This window comes from Schistocerca serialis, chromosome 1 (assembly GCF_023864345.2).
Source record: "Schistocerca serialis cubense isolate TAMUIC-IGC-003099 chromosome 1, iqSchSeri2.2, whole genome shotgun sequence".
NCBI classification, from domain to species: Eukaryota; Metazoa; Arthropoda; class Insecta; order Orthoptera; family Acrididae; genus Schistocerca; species Schistocerca serialis.
Window position 1 is genome coordinate 279,441,497 of NC_064638.1, and position 21,273 is coordinate 279,462,769.

Genomic DNA, 21,273 nt, shown 5'->3' on the forward strand with positions numbered 1-21,273 from the left:
TGGATTTTAATCTAATATGACGTATGGAGAATTTTATCATTTTTTGTGTAGGGATATTTCTCTCTGCCGACTCTGCGACCTATGATGGTGAAAACAAAGACTAACAGTTCTCTTCTTGTTTCAGACATCAGAGTAATACTCGACTTCGTGCCCAACCACAGCAGCGATGAACACGAATGGTTCATTGCTTCCAGTGACCCTACGCACGAAAACTACACGAAGTATAAGGACTACTACGTATGGCTGAATGGGACGTACGGTACGCCGCCAAACCACTGGGTGAGTTCAGAACAGAGTTTAGTAGCTGGTGTATATAGCGTAACATAGCTTCTAAGCTCCCTGTTTACTTTTGCAAACGAATTAGCTACAAAAGTAACTATGAAATGAAATCGCCTTTCATGTAATTAAGACTCAGAAATTACAACGTAACGCAGTCTGGATGCGATATATAGATTAAAGGACCTAGAACAAATGAGATTTACTTCACGAACCGTAAGAAAAAATGTTCAAATGTGTGTGAAATCTTAGGGGACTTAACTCCTAAGGTCATCATTCCCTAAGCTTACACACTACTTAACCTGAATCATCCTAAGGACAAACACACACACACACCGCAGAGAGGACTCGAACCTCCGCCGGGAACAACCGCCACCGTAAGACAACTGGCAAAGCAAGGAATTAATCGGTATGCTTGGGAGAGCATGCGTACATAACATGTTCAAAAACGCTGCGCATAAAAACTGATTTTGTGGTCTTCATACCTCGAGTTCTGTTGGCGATAAAAAATTTAGTATCAGTCTTTTGGATAGCTCTCGGGCTAGAGACCATTTTTATATGCAACAGAATGATCGTCGTAGTGTCACTATCCTACAGTACAGGGTCAAAGTGTGAATATTACACGCTTCCTCCTGCTTAAGAAAATGGAACAAATTGGTTGATCCTTTTTGCATTCGATGTAGACTGCAGTGGGCTTAATGGGATGTATGGAGGCACCGTTAGCTCATGGGTTGTCCCTCAGAAAACGGTTTCCATTACAACACTCAAGTTCAGAAAAAACGGAACACTTTGAACGACTAGAGATAGGACGTTCATATTCACAGGACATGTACATTAGTACATTCTGCAGAAATGATTGGTGTTTCAGTCCTCTCGGTTCAGCGTATGTCGGTGTCGCTAAGTAGGCACAGGGAGCGGCATGAGCTCTGGTAACTTGTTCCACGCGTGATGGCATAGACGCGTATATGGCGTGAATGGCGACCTGTGGTATAGCTCTCCATTATATACTTGGTTCCAAGGTTCATTATTGATGATTGCAAAACGGTCACAGCGCTGCAACCGTGGTTTCACCATATCCCACACATTTTCGATTAGCGACAAGTCAGATGATCCGGCGGGCCAGGGCAAAAGGCTGACATATTGTGACAACAAGAAGGCACTTGTTCGTGCAGCAACATGTGGTCGTGCGTTGTCTTGCTGAAAAATGGCGTCGGGTGTCGCTCAGAAAGGATGACTACTGATCGCGAGATGTCATTCACTTAGGCCACCGGGTCACAGGGCCCTGGACACATCCAACTTTGATTTGTGGCTGTACCCGATAGCACCCCACACCATCACGCTGTGAGATGGCGCTGTATGTCTTGTGCGAATGCAGTCATTTCGATGCCGCTCCCCCTGTCTGCGCTGAATCAAAATGAGGCCATCATTTTCAAACAAACAAAACCTGGATTCGTCCGAAAACACTATTTGATTCCATTCCCGTCCCCAGTGACGTCACTTCATGCATCATCGCCGTCTAGCATGTTTCTACACATTCGTCAAAAGTAGGCGGAGCGACGCGCACGTAATCCATACCGCAATAAACGGCAACGGACTGTCACCCCTGATAGTGTACGGTTTCACTGTCGCGCCAAAGCCGAGAAGGACGGAGACCTGTCCTGCAGTGCCATTCGGATGAGGTGTCGATCTCCTCGGGAGGGAGGTCTGGGTGGTGCTACCTGACCCATCTCGTGGTGTTCTACGGCCTTCCGTTAACCATTCTGCACACACACGTTTTACTGACGAAACATTTCGTCTCACACGAGCAATGATTTCCCGGATGGATGCATCCCATGCCAATAATGCGCCCTCTTTCTAACTCACCGATTTGACGGTAAGGTTCGCGCATACGTCTGCGACGCATCCTGCACGTCTGCTCATGTCACACTGATCCATTACCTTCGCTTCATAGCGACAGCGAGAGCTGCAGGCACCTTTTCCGGTAGGTGGTATTGGGTCGAGATATCGATGTTGACCTAGAACCTGAGGCCCACATGGTCCAATAGCTAATCATTTCTGCAGAACATACTAATGTACGGCCGGCCGGTGTGGCCGAGCGGTTCTAAGCGCAACAGTCTGGAACCGCGAGACCGCTACGGTCTCAGGTATGAATCCTGCCTCGGGCATGGACGTGTTTGATGTCCTTAGGTTAGTTAGGTTTATTTAGTTCTAAGTTCTAGGCGACTGATGACCTCAGAAGTTAAGTCCCATAGTGTTCAGAGCCATTTGAACCATCTGAATCATACAAATGTACGTGTCCTGTAAATATGAACGTGCTGCCTCTAGTCGTTGAAGATGTACTGTTTTTTTTTTCCAGAACATGAGTTCTGAAACGCAGCCAAAGGTACGAACACAGCTAAGCACACGAAATGATTGGAATGTTTACGATATATTCCTAAGACAGATCTCGAATGATCTTTAGAATCTTCGTCATATACAGGGGCTATTCTGAAAGTAAGGAACGATAGGTCGCGAAATGGAAACCACAGAGAAAATCAAAACTGTTTTATTTCCAACTGTTAGCTACAACTTCCCGCTACTTACCCCCATAGTCGCCGATGCGACTTAGACGTTTGTCGGAGCGTTGTACGAACTTTCCAATACCCTCGTTATAGAAGGCAGCCGCCAGTGTTTTCCGACAATTCTCTACGCTGGTCTACAGCCCGCTGTCTGTGCCAAAATGTTGTCTTCATGGCCAGCGGTTCATATGAGCAGAGATGAAACTTAGAGGGAGACAATTACGGGCTGTACTGTGGCTAATCAAATATTTCCAATTGAAAAGTATGCAGGAGCATCTTCATTGCCCTGCAGAATGCGGCTGAGAATTGTCTTGAAGAAGAAAACGCACGACAGTTATGTAATGTTGGCTGCATAGCTTCAGGCGAAATTTCTCACAAGGTCCTCGTACTTGGCGGGAGACACTATTGTTCTAGGCGTGTGGTCAGTTCTAAAAAGAACGACGTAACGCGATCGACGGCTATACTAGAGACACTGCCCCACACACCTGTGCAAAGCTTCATCGGATTTTCACTGTGGTTTCCGTTTCGCGACCGATTGTTCCTTACTTTACGAATAACCCTCGTACTTACAGAGAGTCAAAGTTACCCTGCTTGTTCACGTAAAATCCGTTGTGATGCGAAAACGTTGTTTATAAAGTGACGTATCACAGAGATATATGCTGCATAGCGTCTTCGTTATCATCTAGGAACACAATGTTATTGTACTGGAAGCACATGCAACAATTTTTTTTTTGCAAGTAAAATCAGGTCTGAGGTGTAAAATTCGTTTTGTTTATTTCAATTTCACATAATTAAACTACCTATATCTTACTGATCAATACATTTCTTTTCATATTGGTTACATATCCTGTTGCAGCAGGGAAAAGAATGCACCAATGGAAAAATGCTCCTATCGGAGCATAAAAAATGCGGATATGTTTCTGTTCGTTATTAAGAGACTCTGAAAAGTGGAATATTAGCTATCTCATTCTGCTTCCATCCGCACCTTTATAAACTTTCCCATAAATTTTGGTAAGTAAATATATTTGCACTTTTTTATGTTGAGAGAGAAGACGACGCAATGGCAGAGACAAGGAGAAGTAATAAAAATTGAAAGATAATAGACCGAGGATGTGTTATAGGAAGAGCAAGGTAAACAATGCCAGTGTGTGTGCGTGAGAGAGAGAGATAGAGAGAGAGGACACATTTACAGTGAAACAGAGTTAACAGTAACAGAAGAGTGCCAGGAAAAGAGTGAAGCATCAGTACCACGGAAGGGGGGAGGGAATGAGGAATAGAGAGGAAGGGAAAGTGGAAGTGGGTGAGAGCTAGTGATAATGAGACAGAGTATCTGACAATGACTATTAGAAAGAGAGAGATTAGCCGCGCGGAGTGGCCGCGCGGTTAGAGGCGCCATGTCACTGATTGCGCGGCCCCTCCCGCCGGAGCTTCGAGTCCTCCCTCGGGCGTGGATGTGTGTGTTGTTCTTAGCATAAGTTAGTTTAAGTAGTGTGTAGGTTTAGGGACCGATGACCTCAACAGTTTGGTTCGTTAGGAATTCACACGCAATTGAACATTTGAACATTTGAAGAGATAAATTGTGACAATTAGGAGAGACGGCAGCAGTAGTAATGCAGGAATGAGATATTAGCAGTAAGAGGGAGCAAGAGGAGACAATGACAGTGAGAAGAGACAGCATTAGTAGGCCAGAACGGCGATTGCTGTCGGTGTGAAATTTGGGGACAGCGACAGTTAGAGAGAGAGACAAAGAGTTAATGACGACGAGTTGGTTCGAATGAGTGAGTGAGACACAGCAGCTTGAAGTGGATGGGTATGAGCGATTTACAGTGATGGACTTGAGCATACTGTCGTACCTGCAAAGTGCAACTCGTCGTAGATTTATTTACGGAGGACGGTGCTGTGAAACAAATCTCATCTACCACATGGTCTTTGCTTTGGAGGAAGTATGGATCAAAACAAGAATAAATTTTCTAGTTCACAAGGGTTCCAGAGCACGTACCTCAAGAGGTATAAGCTATTGTTCAGCAGAAGAGATATGTTTCAAACTAGCAAAGATGAACATACGCTCATAGCTGTTAAGGTATGCTCTGTAGAGCACATGTTTATCGGTCACATTTTCTTGTTTTGGTCCATACTGCCACTTCTCAAAATGTGAAAAACCAAGTGCTTCCAGTAGAATAGGTTTATTTCATACTATCGAAGATGAGTAAGCGCCCATAGGACATTATAGAGCCCCTGTTTACTAAACTTATTTGCTTCTAACGATCGTTCCTGGAATATCCCTGAGAATTGACCAATCCTCCTCATGAATCTGATTGGCTCGTGCAGCCGGAACTCAGACACCACACTGCCGTCCCGTCAACACTCATGCTTGTAGAGATCGATAGGTAGGTACGTGCGTGCATCTCTGCAGTACAACGCGCGAAATAATTTCAGTGAAAGTTGCCAGTACAGTGGAAAACTTTTGAGCTACAGTATGCCGGCAGGAGGTCGCAAACTAAAAGGTATAACACAGAGAGTTTCAAAGCAATTTATCCGATTTCAACAGCAGTGCTGATTTCAATAAACATTGTGGGTCCGAAGTACCGGGTGATTAAAAAGTAGGTATAAATTTGAAAACTGAATAAATAACGGAATAATGTAGATAGAGAGGTACAAATTGACACACAAGTTTGGAATGACATGTGGTTTTATTAGATCCAAAAAAATACAAACGTTCAAAAAATGTCTGACAGATGGCGCTTCATCTGACCAGAATAGCAATAATTAGCATAACAAAGTAAGACAAAGCAAAGATGATGTTCTTTACAGGAAATGCTCAACATGTCCACCATCATTCCTCAACAATAGCTGTAGTCGAGGAATAATGTTGTGAACAGCACTGTAAAGCATGTCCGGAGTTATGGTGAGGCATTGGCGTCGGATGTTTCAGCATCCCTAGAGATGTCGGTCGATCACGATACACTTGCGACTTCAGGTAACCCCTAAGCCAATAATCGCACGGACTGAGGTCTGGGGACCTGGGAGGCCAAGCATGACGAAAGTGGCAGCTGAGCACACGATCATAACCAAACGACGCGCGCAAGAGATCTTTCACGCGTCTAGCAATATGGGGTGTGTGTTTTTTTTTTTTTGGTTCTAATAAAACCCCATGTCATTCCAAGCATTTTTACCTCTGTATCTACATTATTCCGTGGTTTATTAAGTTTTCAAATTTATATTGACTTTTTGATCACCCGGTAATATGTGAGTTAATATAAAACGCGGTATCGTAAAGTTCCCGGAATGTAAGTGCAGCTGATGAAATCAAGGTAGTACAACGAAACGTCGACAGGTGGTACCTCAAGCATCATTTGCGATTTAGTGGCTCACAAAGTTTGTGCTAGGTTGTTGCCTTTAGTTTTTACGCTCATTTCCCCTGTCTTGTGTATTGTGTATCTTGCGAAACTGATGGTGGCAGTGTCTCGGAATAACGTGTGTGCACAAACTTGTTGCAGGCTCGTAAACAACGCTACATAAACACATGACATGATGAAGCAAGCACGGGACGACACCTTAGGTCACAGTAAAACGTACGGCTGTTTTAAATGTTTTCAAGAGGGCACAAGATTGTTTGACGATGATTCACATTCCAGATGGCCGTCAAGCAGTGTTACTCCTGAAAATGTCGCTACTATTCGGAATACAGTGCTGGAAGGTCGTAGACAGTCCATTTCGGACGTCTGCAATGTCACGGGCTGTCACAGCATTTTGTGCGACGAAAGTGGCACAAAGGTGATTGGTTCCTCCATCTTGACAAAGTGAGGTCGCACACTGCGTTGATCACCCAAGAATTTCTGGCGAAAAACAAAATGATAGTTATTCTTCACCTGCGATAAATAAACAGCATTAAAATTGTTTGCTAAGTTAGAATGGTCAAAATGTGTAACTAGATTTAATTTACGTCAATGCTCCGTTAGTCACTTTTGTTGTGTGGCGAAGGGCGTTTCTAGCACCGCTGTCTTTTCGACCTTTCCTGTAGCTTTCACGAATGGTGCGCGTGAATAACGAATGCCAGTATGCCTCCGCATCAGCACTAATTTCTTGGTTTCCCTCTCCGTTGTCTTTTCACGACACGTATGAAGGATGAAGTATGTTTCTCAACTCTTTTTGGAAGCAAATCACTCGGAGTGTCAAGAGTAAATATACAAGTGACGAACAACGCCTCTCTTTCAATGTCTGTGGCTGTGGTTAACTGAGCATCTCCGTTACAAAATTATCACATAAATCTAGATGTAGGAAATGTAGATACCAAGCTACGCTTCATTGTAAGATATTTAAGGAAACGTACTGCATCCGCGAAGGAAGTAAACTACGAAATACTATTTGACCGCTAGTTTAGTCTAAAATCCATATCAGAAAATGTAGAGAACTTGCAGTGAATAGTGGAATGTTTTGTGACGAGATCGTTTGGTAAGAGCGACATGACCACTATTCTCCTGGATAAGCATTCACCCCAAAACAATTTTTGTCCAGAAGCAAAATAAAAAAGTTGTGAAGCAAATGTTGTTTAACTACCAGGAGGACATTAACCAACTTGATTGCCTTTCTTGTATCTTTGTTCGTTACGAAGATTTGAAAAGCAGAAAGTCCTTTTTAAGTTGCACATCGTATTTTTTTCAGTACTCCACTTCCTTTCCTCAAGACCTGTTCAAAAATGTGTCAAAGGGTACTGTTCACACGAACGTGGCGTTATTAAAAACATAACACAGACTGACTTTGACTGTCTTCTAACAGCAGTCAGTGCAGGTACCTAGGAGAAGGAGAAGATCAATGTCTAACGTCCCGTCGACAACGAGATCATTAGAGACGGAGCACAATCTCGTATTAGGGAAGGATTGGAAAGAAAATAGGCCGTGCTCTTTCAAAGGAACCATCCCGGCAGCGCCACCTCGCTCGGTAGATACCTAGGGCAATGTAACTCGTCCACTAGCTGGAGTTGGCAGTAAATGAATGGAAGCTCAAGAAAAATGCAAACCGGTCATTTAGTCTATCGTCTTCAGTTCAAGGTCTGTGAGAACACACTGTACGCTGTAAATCAGGGGTGCACAATCTTTTCTGGCTTGAGATCTGCTACATGCAGTTTAGTCCCCTTAGGGGTCTACTGACTTAAAAATTCATAGAAGTTTAAGTACGAAACAACACTGTAGCCAAAATTAACCATTTTAATTACACAAAATACATAAAAGGTAATTTTATCTTCATCAAAACTTGTAGGTCTACTTCCCAGTTTTCAGAATGTTACAGATGTGAAAAAATTAAGATTACACCAACATAAATATTGGAAAATGTGTAGTGAGATTCTTGGCTTTGCATATAATTCAGAAGATTATTATGAACTGGTGAACAATTTATCAAAGTCAAACTCACACAATCTGAAAGATGAGGATCAGTTTATTTCTGCACTTAGATTTCGCTATGTTCATCACAGAATACGCTCGCTCAAATAGATAAGGTGATCCAGAAAACGATGAAACATATGAAGCTACTTTAACAATGTTTGGGTATTTTTTTAGTCTCACTAATTTCCAAAAATTGATCATCATATATCACATTGAAATTGAATTATTTCCTCTTCAAGGCGTCTTGATACGGTTCGTACGGCTTCCTCCGTCGAAGGTTCGAGTCCTCCCTCGGTCATGGGTGTGTGTGTTGTTCTTAGCATAAATAAGTCTAAGTTAGTTTACGTAGTGTGTAAGACTAGGGAACGATGACCTTAGCAGTTTGGCCACTTAGGATTTCACACACATTAGAACATTTGAACATCCTCTCCAAGTTCAGTCTCATAACATCCACATTTTGGAAAGGATGAGCCATGAAAGGTAGTACAAGTTGTCGTGGAGATGAAGTTTTCTCGGGTTATCAGCCGAGTCAATTCGTCGTTCTGCGGCAACGTTTCAATCAGTTTTCTACTTATCATCTTCAGACGAAGTGTCGGGTGGATATCCTGTCCGGACCGAAGGCTATAAAGACCCGTACAGGACACGAACCCGACACTTCGTCTGAAGATGATAAGTAGGAAACTGACTGAAACGTTGCCGCAGAACGACGCCTTTACTCAGCTGATAACACGGGAAGACATCATCGAGATTTGCCAAGAAAGTCTAAATTCGCATACAGGTTGCCTTGAAATCTGAAAATATGTTTTCAAACTCTGTCCTCAGTGCTGTGAGGGTGGCCTGTACTTCTTTGCAGCTTCTTGATCCAATGATGTTTGTTAATTCACCGGTTCTGGCTGTATTTGAGAAAAGTGTCTCGATGACGTAAAATATTTAAATGATAATTACCTCCGTCGTGCACATTGTAGTTTCGTCTAAGCTCGAAAACGGTGGTTTGTATTGCCTACTGGACATGGAGCTTGTTCCTCCAGCACCGCATCCAGTAGCAAAGCCTGAACGCTCTCCCGGCTCACAGCTGGCCAAATCACAGTTCGCGAGTAGTTACCTCACCATGCAAGAGGAAGACTGTTGTATGGCGCGAGCGTTAAAGGTGGTGAAATGCAGATTGAGATGGCTGGCTCTGAGCACTATGGGACTTAACATCTGAGGTCATCAGTCCCCTAAAACTTAGAACTACTTAAACCTAAATAACCTAAGGACATCACACACATCCATGCCCGAGGCAGGATTCGAACCTGCGACCGTAGCAGTCACGCGGTTCCGGACTGACGCGCCTAGAACCGCACGGCCACCGCGGCCGGCAGATTGAGATGAAAGAGGCGGAGACAGTGATGTCAGATTTAGCGACTACATCCCATGACAAACACTCACTGTCATCGAATTTGTATTTTACAAAGACAGCACCTCTGAAACAGATCTCGGACGGAGGTTTTATAAGGTCTGTTAATAAAGCCATAGCGATCGGTCGGTCAGTCGCAATCTACGGGTTGAGCACCCCTGCTGTAATGAAGAACATTTATTAACAGGACAAGAGGAAATAAAAGTGTCTGTGTACCTGTTATGAGCGTACGAGTATACAAATTAATATTCTAAAGAAGGCTGGGATATAAGGATCTCCATATTTCAGTGTAAACACTCATCTGCAATATTATTCTGTGGAATATACCTACCATTCGGTTAAATTAGAGACACACTATCGAGATGGCAACAAAGTTTTTCTTTCCCGCGCACCGTACGTGAGTGGAACAGAGAAAAACTATCCTGTTGCGCCATGTAGCCTTCTGCACGCACTATCGTTTTTAATGATTACTGATACAGACGTCCATGCAAACGTTTTCGTGTGTGTGATGAATTCGGTGTTGTACGTAGACTCATACAGTCCTCTGTTTCAGCCTGGCGGCTTCAACGAGCCCTCTGCCTGGGAGTGGATCGAGGCCCGCCAGCAGTACTACCTGCACCAGTTCCTCCACAAGCAGCCCGACCTCAACTACAGGAACCCCGTCGTTCTCGAGGAGATGAAGGTGAGTTTTTGAGTCAGTAATCAGTTATCCTTCCCTGTAATGCCAAAGCTTGTCAATAACTACACTGGCATCCAGTTGCCAAAAGAAATGTAATGAGCATTTTTTATGTAAAATATGTATGTATTCCCTCTAACGGAGGCGGGCTGCCAACGACCAAATAGCCTGTCTTCAACCGTTGAATCACGAAATTTTCAGTTTTCATATAAAGATAGTCAAGAAAGTAAAATATTTTATAATGTTTATGAAAATATTTTGGTGATTGTCTTCTTCATTATGAATATGATATGATAGGATATCCTGGTAACTGCAGTCGGAGGGTAGGCGGCGGGGGCGGGGGGGGGGGGGCGTGGGGGGGGGGGCGGAAAAGAAATGTGGCAAGGAACTGACAGATGCGATGCTATGAAGGATAAGTGGGATGCCAGGTGCACAGTGAAAAGACGTGGTCAAGCCTTCGTTTTGGGTGGGATGGGAGGGGACGTGGAGTTTATGGTAGGAAGGAAGTATATATTTCATGGATGACTTCATGGTCTGAGAAGAAGGTGACTAAGAATAGGCTGAGAAAAGGATAGGGAGTTTGGAGTTGAACGTGAGACGTGTTGATACAGGGCTGCAGCAAGGATGGTGGGAACAATACGGTGTTTGGAGTCAAGTGTATGGAAGATGAAGGAGTGGTGAAGGTATTTTAAGAGTTTGAGAAGTTGCGGAAACTTTATGAGCTGGTACACGATACGACTGGGAGAAGTTAGTCGGATACGGAAATTGAGGCAGAGCACAAATCGATCAAGGATTGTGAGGTGGCGATAAATCTTCAGAGGATGCCAAACTGGCACTGATTGAGGCGGATGAAGGTTTCATGTGTGCAGATGAACGCCGTGGGATTTAATCTCCATGTTTCAACAGTTACTTGTTTTAGTGGTTTTAATCTGTGGAGAGATGTCGGCGAGTCACATGAATGGAATGTTTTCAGTGGTTGAACTAACAGTTCGCGTACTACTGACCATGACTGGGAAAGAAGCAGATTTCGATACATGTAATCGCAATCTTATGAGTGATGCTCGTCGCATCGGGCATTATATCCACAAGGTCGTGTAGGCACTAAAAGGCCATATCACGGGTGTACTGTCAATACGAGTCAAGGAATCCTAAAGCTGCTAGGGTCAGCTCTCGTGGACAGCAACGTGTTTACAGATATGGAAAACTATCGTGGATATTATCAGGGATTGCTGGTCACGGATAGGAGTTTCTGCAGGTGGAATTTTAACCATTTCACTCGGAGTCTAATGCTTGCTCCAGCTGAAAGGGAATATATGAAGCTGAAGAAAGTGGATCTAGTTGAGTGACATATGATTTCGTAAAAACGTTTCGATATCTTTGGATGCAACAACCTTCAAATATTATCGTATTTTTGTGTGTATCAGAGCGTTTAGATACGCAGAGAATAAGGAAAATCTGTTAAATGTATTGTTATCTTTAAAATGCATGGGAGCAAACAATCCAAATTCATAATAGTGAATTATGAATGAAGCCCACTTTGTGTTAGCAAATTATAATCTTTTTTAGTTTTCCGAGAGGATAAAAGTTGTTCAGTGGGAATGGATATGATTGAAGACAGAGATTGAAGTTAAATAGATGGATTATTGTTAGTTTAGACATGGAAATCAGGTAAAACAAAAAACAATTAAATAAGTGTATTTCTACGATGTCTTCATCTTTTATTCCTAGCTTTATTCCTTGTCTTTACAGGTTTGGCAGTCGGATTTGGACTTGGCAATGCTAGTGGTACGGTAGAATGTGGCTTTTCTTTCGCACCCCTCCGTCCAACCCCACCGCCACCTCTCCGCCTCCGGGACGGAATTTGTGTACCCCAGCTATGTGCGTCTAGTGTTATACCATATGAAAATGTGAGAATGTTACCGAAATGCTTGCGAACCGTATAACTAATGGCTATATTCATCTAGACGGAATAGGGAAACCGCCTAAAAAACACATCCAGGCTGGCGGCACACTGGTCCTCGGCGTTAACCCGCCGAGCGTCTGCTTTTCCTAAACCTCACACTCTGGACTGTTCGCATGTAATCTTTTAATGGATGGCTTGGCTTGGCGAGAAGATTTGTACTTTCTACACCGGAAGCAGGCTACGACCTTTGCTCATTTATATTAAAAAGATATATACTGCCATTAAGGTGCGGTGACACGAAAGTAAACGTCATTTCGACAAGGGGAAAAAATTGCTTCTACTGCTATTCATATGATCTTCTTTTTCTTATACTAATGTGAATCTGCCCTCGTCCTGAAGGCTGGTTTGAACACGCAGGAACGTACTAGGCCTGGTCCTATTGCCTGCGGTATGACAACTTCTTCTGGCCTTGGAACTGACGCACCCAACCAGTTGCAGGGGACAAATACATTTGATTGTAGACTCTTCCCACGTTGCGACGTGGCACTTTTCACGCTTATAAATCGTTACCAGAGGTGAAACAAGCGATAAGGGACAGACCAACTGAGGATATAACTCTAGAGATATGTGATATCCCGTCCTTGTGATAGAAACATGATAATTTCCCTGTATCGTTCCACTTTTAACATATAGTTGTTAGAGGACATTAATACTAGGTATGTCCACCCATCGCCTTTATGACGGCTAGAACTCTCTGAGGACACTTTCAGTGAGATGTCGGAATGGCTGGAGCAATGGCAGCCCATTCTTGCTCACGAGCTGAAACCAGGGCGGGTTGTGATGTTGGACGTTGGGTATGGAGAGAAGCCGACGATCTAACTTATTTCGAAGGCTTTTCATTTCAGGGATGTTATTGGTTGATTCGTTGCTTGATTTTGTGTGTGTGTGTGGGGGGGGGGGGGGGGGGCGGACCACGTAACGAGGTCATCGGTTCTCTCGGATTATCGAAGGATTAGGAAGGATGTCGGCCGTGCCCTTTCGAAGGAACCGTCCCGGCAGTTGCCTGAAACGATTTAGGGAAATCACGCAAAACCTAAATCAGGACGGCCGGACGCGGGTTTGAACCGTCGCCCTCCCGAATGCGAGTTCAGTGTGCTAACGACTGAGCCACCTCGATGGGTAAGAATGGCCCATTCAGCTCAGTAGTCGGAAACGCCGATTTACTCGCCAGTTATCAACGTTCACTGACGAAATCTAGCAACATATGATAGATAGGAAACACAGCTGCAACCCTAATCTGTGCAGTGCAGCAGTATCCAGAAGCTCCTTCTCTCAGTGCGATACAGAAATCATTGCGCGTACCCGTATTGTTCCCACCACCCATGGCACACAGATTAGCATGGTTGCGAGGACACCGCTCGAAGAATAGTGATAGGTCGCCTTGAGCAATGAGTCAGCGTATTCGTTGGTACACGTCATTGCCAAGTGCGTATAGATCAAAAACTGTATGACGTAACGCATCCCACTCGACAAAGGGAACTATTCATCTACATCTACACATGGACTCAGCCCGTCTTTGTACAGTACAGCACAGAAGGTCCTTCGTACCAAGATACTGATTTTCTGGCCCACTCCGTTTGCGTTTCGAGAAAGGGAATAATCTATCTTACCAAACTGCCAAAACAGTCACCCAATTTCTATTGCAAGTTGCCTATCAAATGACTTCCAGGGATAACGAAAATTTAATTTTCCGTATTTCATATAATTATTGACCAAATTTTAAAAAATGTGATTGCTATCATGGTATACTGCTGAAGAGACATAATTATGCGTTAAAGTTTTAACGCAATAACTCTTGTTTTAAAGTGAGAAACTACGTACACTCTTATGTCTTGAGAGAGCGTAAAAGGTGGCACACAAATTACCCAGAGTCTGTTCATCCTATACTTGAGTATGAGAGCACCTAGTGACCTACAACAAACTTTTGATATAATTTCAACCTCTTCAAACCTTTTTTCGCCGACACATCCACAAAACAAAGTAAGGAAAAAAAGTTTATTCCCCCACTTTCGCTGTTAATGCAGTAAAACTTCAGCAGCAGAGGTGACCTTTCAATTTATTACTTATTTACTACGGATTCTATTTGCAACAATTTTAGATACAGTATCCACATATACCACTGAATGTACCTGGAAAATTATATCATGGTACGACATATAGTTCAGGAAATACGACGTCAAAAACGTTGAGATGCATGAAAAATGAGTTTTTCTTAAAACGTAGTGCACATTACAACTACTACATCCATCCATTGTCAGATATTTAACGCATTAACTCATTTGTAAAGTACTAACACGTTTGAACCTTTAAGGAAGTTGGTGAGGGTTCAAAAATGGTTCAAATGGCTCTGAGCACTTGCACTTAGAAATAATTAAACCTAACCAACCTAAGGACATCACACACATCCATGCCCGAGGCAGGATTCGAACCTGCGACCGTAGCGGTCGCTCGGCTTCAGAATGTAGCGCCTAGAACCGCACGGCCACTCCGGCCGGCAGTTGGTGAGGGGTAGCGGGTTACTGGTAACCGTCTAGATGTCTCTGCACTTGCCATTATGTATCTTATTCTCATTATTAGTACACGAGATTTACGATGGTGTCAGCATAGTAGTCAGAAAGTGTTTTTCGAACATAAGTTCTTTAAATTTACTTAACGCGTTTCCGCGCCATCTATGTCGTTTCTGTTACAATTTCGTATGGGCTATAACGACTTGGTACGATCCTCGCAGCGTGAATCTGATTTATTTCCTTTTCTAATGACATACCTACTGGATAAAGATTCCAAAAAATTGAACATACCGTAGAATTGATCGGACTAGCGTCTTGTATACGATTACATATGCATAGAAATTTTCCAGAACCATTCCAACATATCTAAGTCCTCCATTGGCGTTCATTAGCACAGTTTTTACGTGATTGTCCCATTTCACACCTTTCAGACATGTGATGAAAGTAGTCTCATGCGAGCCGGCCAGGGTGGCCGAGCGGTTCTATACACTACAGTCTGGAACCGCGCGACCGCTACGGTCGCAGGTTCGAATCCTGCCTCGGGCATGGATGTGTGTGATGTCCTTAGCTTAGGTAGGTTTAAGTAGTTCTAAGTTCTAGGGGACTGATGATCTCAGAAGTCCCATAGTGCTCAGAGCCATTTGAAACATTTGATTTACTGCGTTGGTGCAATGAACCCCTTTCGGTATCTTGTCTTACATTATATGTTTCCTACCACAGATGTGATAATTTGGTCTCCCGAAAAGCGTCATGAGATCTTAAATAAAAATTTATTTTGGCGACAGGAATGCATTGACATTTAATTCAGTTTTACGCATAGACCCTTTCTCTCATGATGACCTATCGGCTGGCTCCTCCTTTTGTATTTCGTCTGCCTTTCTGTACGGATTAATACATGGTGTAATACATGGCCGTTGCAGGACAAACTGTTTTTTGTTTTTTTTGTAATAAAATATACAGAGGCTTGTTAAATAGTCGTGCTAAATAATTTGGGTGAATACAAAATTTTGCATCAACTCACCTTTATTGATTCCTTCGTAAATTCTTTAGAAATATTCAACGAGTTATTTTCAACAGAACCGACACTGACGTCTGACTTACTCTCAGAATTCAGAAAAAATAAAAAAATCTAACGTTAATTGCGAAAATATTCGGATTAATTTAGGCCGCAGCCTAGGGAGCTTAATTATGACAATTTGGAGTGACGCCAAAAGTGACAGGCGCGGCTTAGACACAACAAACACGAATAATCGTGAGTTGTTTGTAGCGTTTCGACCGGCAAGTACTTTCGGCACCTACATGAGTCCGTGGCAACTATGCGTCGTCTTGTCATCATGGCGAAAATATTTTCTGTATGTACGCTATGAGGAATGCGTCTTTAATTTTTATTCATGTTCGTTAGATTACAGTTCCACGTTCTGGCCCTGAGGGTCCAATAGGGCACGGCCGACCACCGTGTCGTCATCTGCTGTTGGCGTCATCGGGGTTGGTATGGAGTGGCACGTGGTCAGCCTACAGCTCTCCCGGTCGTTGTCAGGTTTCTTGACCTCGGAACCGCTACTAATCAGTCGAGTAGCTCCTCAGTAGGCTTCACGAGGCTGATCCATCGAGGAAAAATCTCTGGCAGTACTGGGAATCGAAACTGGGTCCTCCACATGGCAGTCGGCAGCGTTGACTACTCAGCTACGGAAGCGGGCAGTTATTCACGGTTTAGTAAAACAACCTACGTCGAGATTCAAACTGTTTTCATCGTCAGAATATTGAAGTGTGACTGATGTGGATACATTGTTACCGTTTCCCACAACTCTGTTGTATGCTGCACTCACGAATAAGCCTCTAGTTCCTTTAAAGGTTTCATGGTACAGTTGTATCTGCTTTGATTTCTCGATTGGGAATGCCATTAGTGCGAGGCGTGGATTAGTATACCAGTGCTATCGAAATAAACATTGTGCCCATTCGTGGCTCTGAGCACTATGGGACTTAACATATATGGTCATCAGTCCCTTGAACTTAGAACTACTTAAACCTAACCTAAGGACAGCACACGACACCCAGCCATCACGAGGCAGAGAAAATCCCTGACCCCGCCGGGAATCGAACCCGGGAACCCGGGCGTGGGAAGCGAGAACGCTACCGCACGACCACGAGATGCGGGCTGCCCATTCGTGTGGCTGTGTTCTTAATAACCGACTTCTTAAGTTATTTTATGCAGTTTTGTTTTAATGGAGTACGTACTCAATATAGTCCTTAGTAATAAGTAAGAATCATTTAGCATTTTTGCAATTCACGCCTCATTTAATGCCGCATTTACTGTAAACGATAGGGAGTCCGAGACCTAATTCATCCCTGTGTGGGCATAAGTTATGTTCTCGTATGTGTGTGAGGGGAGGGGGAGATTGAAAAGCGGACTAATGATATATCGTTAATATATGGCAGAGAATGATGCTGATTACTTATCGAGAGTGTTACATTAATGAATGTTGCCGTGGAAAATTCGGTTAATTCATTTAAAATATAAAGGTAGGGAGAGAGAGAAAATTGTTGGAATGATCAGTGATTTCAGTCGACCTTGAACAAATGCTGGACATCCTTTATTTAATACAACAATGTTTAGTGAATTATTGTGGTACAGCTGCTGATCTTCGTGTTAGACCTGATATACAGACTTAGCAGCAAAATTTTTCGTTAAGTACCAAACACGTTCGCTGTGCCATATGTAGTAAGTCATGCAATATTCTTAAATTCGAATGAGCTGGCTATTTGTAACATTCAACATTACTACTACGTACCGGTACTGAACTTCTTCCTCTCTCCTTCTTTCACTCCACACCCCAAGATATCACTGCGCTGAAGCATCATCCATCAGCGTCGTCAACTCGATACAGCTACACGTTTCTATCTCTTCACAATACGCCATATGACTCCAGCATCAAACCAGCTCAATCAGCAGTTTTCCCAGAACGACAATACAGGATGCTCTGGACTGACACTGACTCTGACACCTGTTGCATCACATATAATTATTACTATATGAGAATCTGGATGCTAAATTCTTCATATACCCAGTATATAAAAAGAGTATCGTGCGATATACGCAGCGACGGATATACGCAATATGCAAATCAGCTGGGCAGATTTTCTTCCCACCAGATGCTCTATACATTTCTTCGTCACTCATCGCTATCACAGAAAATTGCTACATACGGATAGTTATTTGGCCTGGCTGACTCGTCATCTTTAGAGAACTGAAATCGCTTTTCGAAATGGGCAACAATATAATACTTTCTTCCGTTATAATTCCACCAGCCCTAATAGTTCCAACCCCGACATTACGACGAAAGTCTTTGGGACATTTTTCTCGATTGATGTGCCCGTTCCGGGGAAAATCCCTCACCATTATATCCAATTGGAAGGCCCTCTCCTCCGATCACAGCCTACTGGGATATTTAGCTGGAAAGAACTAAGTTCTACATGAGGCTGTCCTGTTCTCACGATGAATGAAAAATCAAATGTTATCGCTAATTATCATGACAGTATTTGGTAGGCAGTCCAAAGACGTGGAGATACAATTTGACCCATGGCTCTGCATTTGCTACCTCTTAGTGTACCTGTCTACCTTCATGTTTCTACGTTTTCCGCCATGTCGCAGACTTCGGAAAATCATGTTGCTAAGACTTTGCATCCTTTTTACTAGTATAGAAATGAACATGACCATTCCTGATGATTTTTGGAGCTTCATTCCTGAAAAGTTTTCCTTTTTGTCAGTCATGATTTATGTCGGACACAGGGTTTTTTCTCTATCCAGACTAATGCTGAACGATTGTACTCTAAGATGTTCTATGCTTGATAGTTTTGCCAGTGTATATAAGTGCACCTTGACAGACCCGTTAACTATTATCACCAGTGTAGTTTATGAAGCACGTGACTAAGCCTTCGTAGAGTCTACTTCTACGTGTACGTGATTACTCTGCTATTCTCAACAAAGTGCCTGGCAGAGGCTTCAATGAACCACCTTCAAACTGTCTCTCTCTACCGTTCCACTCTCAAACGGCGCGCGGGAAAAACGAGAACTTAATTTTTTATTTGCGGGTCCTGATTTCTCTTATCATGTTAATTACTTAAGAGGGCGAATTTAACAAATACGTTCATTTATTTCATTTTATATATAAAGAAATTATGGTAAAAGCATGGACTTTCTCATACCGTTTAGACAAAAGTGGCGAGAATTTTGTAGGAACCATTACGAAGTTGAGTTCATTCACCGAGGAACGGTAAGTTGCTATGCAATTAAAAATCTTGGTAGAGACTCGTCCCTCTTTCCTTTATCTTCTTCCATAAAATAAAGAAATGGAAATGAGCGTATGGCATTGTGGGCCGGGAGTCCCCCATTCGAGGGAAGTTCGTCCGCCGAGGGCGAGTACTTATTGCACTCGACGCCACAATGGGCGACTTGCTCGTCGGAGATGGGGATGAAATGATGAGGATAACACAACACGCAGTTCCTGAGCGGAGAAAATCTCCTGCCCCATCCGGGAATTGAACCCGGGCCCTTTGGCGCGGTGTTCCGCCGCGCTGACCACTAAGCTGACGGGGGCGGACATAAAATAAAGAATTTTATTTCTACAGAGGCAAAATCAATAACCTCTTTAGACAAGACAAGTAAAAAGTTTAATTGGCAGAACTGTTACCTGCTATCCCTCTTCACAATTTCTTTGTAAAATATCACTTATTTGCGTGTCTTTGCAGAATGTTTTGAGGTTCTGGTTGGATAAAGGAGTTGATGGTTTTCGTATGGATGCCGTTAGCTGCATTGTGGAAGCAGAAGGCTTCCCAGATTTTGTAGACGGCCAACCTAACCCCATGCAGCATCAACCGGAAACATACGCAGTAATCGAGGAATTCCGCACCGTGTTGGACGAATACCAAGAAAAGTAAGTAACAACAGTTGATAAACATTTACAACTGTTAACGCTGCAGCGTACAATCAGACAGGGGGTACCCCCTTGCTCATCCCCCTACTTGCTAAACATGAATATGCAACAGTTTTTTAGTTGTAATTAAGTGTGATTAACAGGAGACAGTTTTTTTCAGTAGAAAATAGACGTCAATATTGAATGACTGAAACAAGTGCGCAGTGTGACTCGATGCTTATGCGTAACCTCTAGCTATATACTAGGAGCTCTCTTGATTTATCTTACGCAGCCACGACAACACCATAGGTTTATGCTGTATGGTACATAAAATATAATATGGAATGCATATAACAAATTATTTGCAGTTCTAATGAACCGTCGTACACAATTTTAGAATTAAATGCGAATATGGACTGAAAATCAGCAAAACTGTTGAGCATATCTGTTGAACATGTCACGAGTGTGTTATCTGATGCAAATGTATAGGAAGATAAGTATATATGAATGGGGCACTCTGATCCCGTATACTTTCATATTGCTTCTGGTGTAATGATATTCTGGTTACATTAGTGACATTTTGACAATACGGAAAATATACAGAGTCGGTTCTGAGGAATAAGGCTGCCCTTTCTTTAATAAGACGGGGATACGGTTCATAGAATCGTATCGATATCTATGTCGCACTATCGTATGTTAAAACCTGCTTACACGAATTTCACACTCTTCAGAATATCTGCACTCACAACACCAGAAGCAGGTTGTATATGATATCACTTGATACAGTCTGATAGAGACCAATACCTCGCATAAAATGTCTAATTTTTTATAAGTATAGCAGTTCCATCTGTTGAGTCGACACGCGTTCATAGTTTAAGAGCTAAAATTTGCAATTTGTTATTGGAACAGCCGTTCGGCAACGAACGGAACTCTTTTTATTGATCACTGCTGTCTCAGTAATTTAAAAATACTGGTGTCACACAAACCAGGTATACAACATTTCGAAGTGAAAATATGCAATGAGAAAATCGATACCACTGTAAACAGTCAATAGCGACTGAAGTGTCTTGACTCGTGTACACACAATGACGTTACTAACACAAAAAAATATGGACAGCGTCCGCTGTCTCAACAAATTAGCAATAGGTACCAGAATGGATCTCATTTACTTCATAACGATATAAAAGTATAACATACAACATATCTCTATCAAGAACACATTTAAGCATTGAAGTATTCTCCAGCACTAAAATACACTATCAGAAAACTTTCATTCTATCGTTCACCACTTTACCAGTGAAGCCCTGAAACTCTATTAAATTCTACTCGTTTTGTAACGGAACCTTACAGATTTCGATTCATCATCATCATCAGTTATGTGCTATATTAGCAGGTCCTTTGCCTCTCCATTTTCTGCGATCCATTGCTTCCTTCTTAAGGCTGCTGTATGTTGTACCGTGCATCATGTCATCCAGTATCTGGAATCTCTTCCTTCCTCGCTTCCTTTTCCCTTCTACATAACCTTCTAAAACTGTTTTTATCAGTCCGTCATTCTTTCTTAATATATGCCCAATGCAATTTCTTTTTCTTCTCTTTATTACATCTA

General features: G+C 42.8%; 1 protein-coding gene across 1 annotated transcript in view; it reads left to right on the top strand.

The window, feature by feature from the left end:
* LOC126465925 (uncharacterized) overlaps positions 1-21,273 on the top strand; it is a 405,052-nt gene that overhangs the window by 206,770 nt on the left and 177,009 nt on the right. The window contains exons 13-15 of the mRNA XM_050096347.1: positions 125-300; positions 10,183-10,293; positions 19,504-19,688. Coding sequence (XP_049952304.1) covers positions 125-300; positions 10,183-10,293; positions 19,504-19,688 — 472 coding nt within the window. The remainder of the gene's footprint in view (positions 1-124; positions 301-10,182; positions 10,294-19,503; positions 19,689-21,273) is intronic.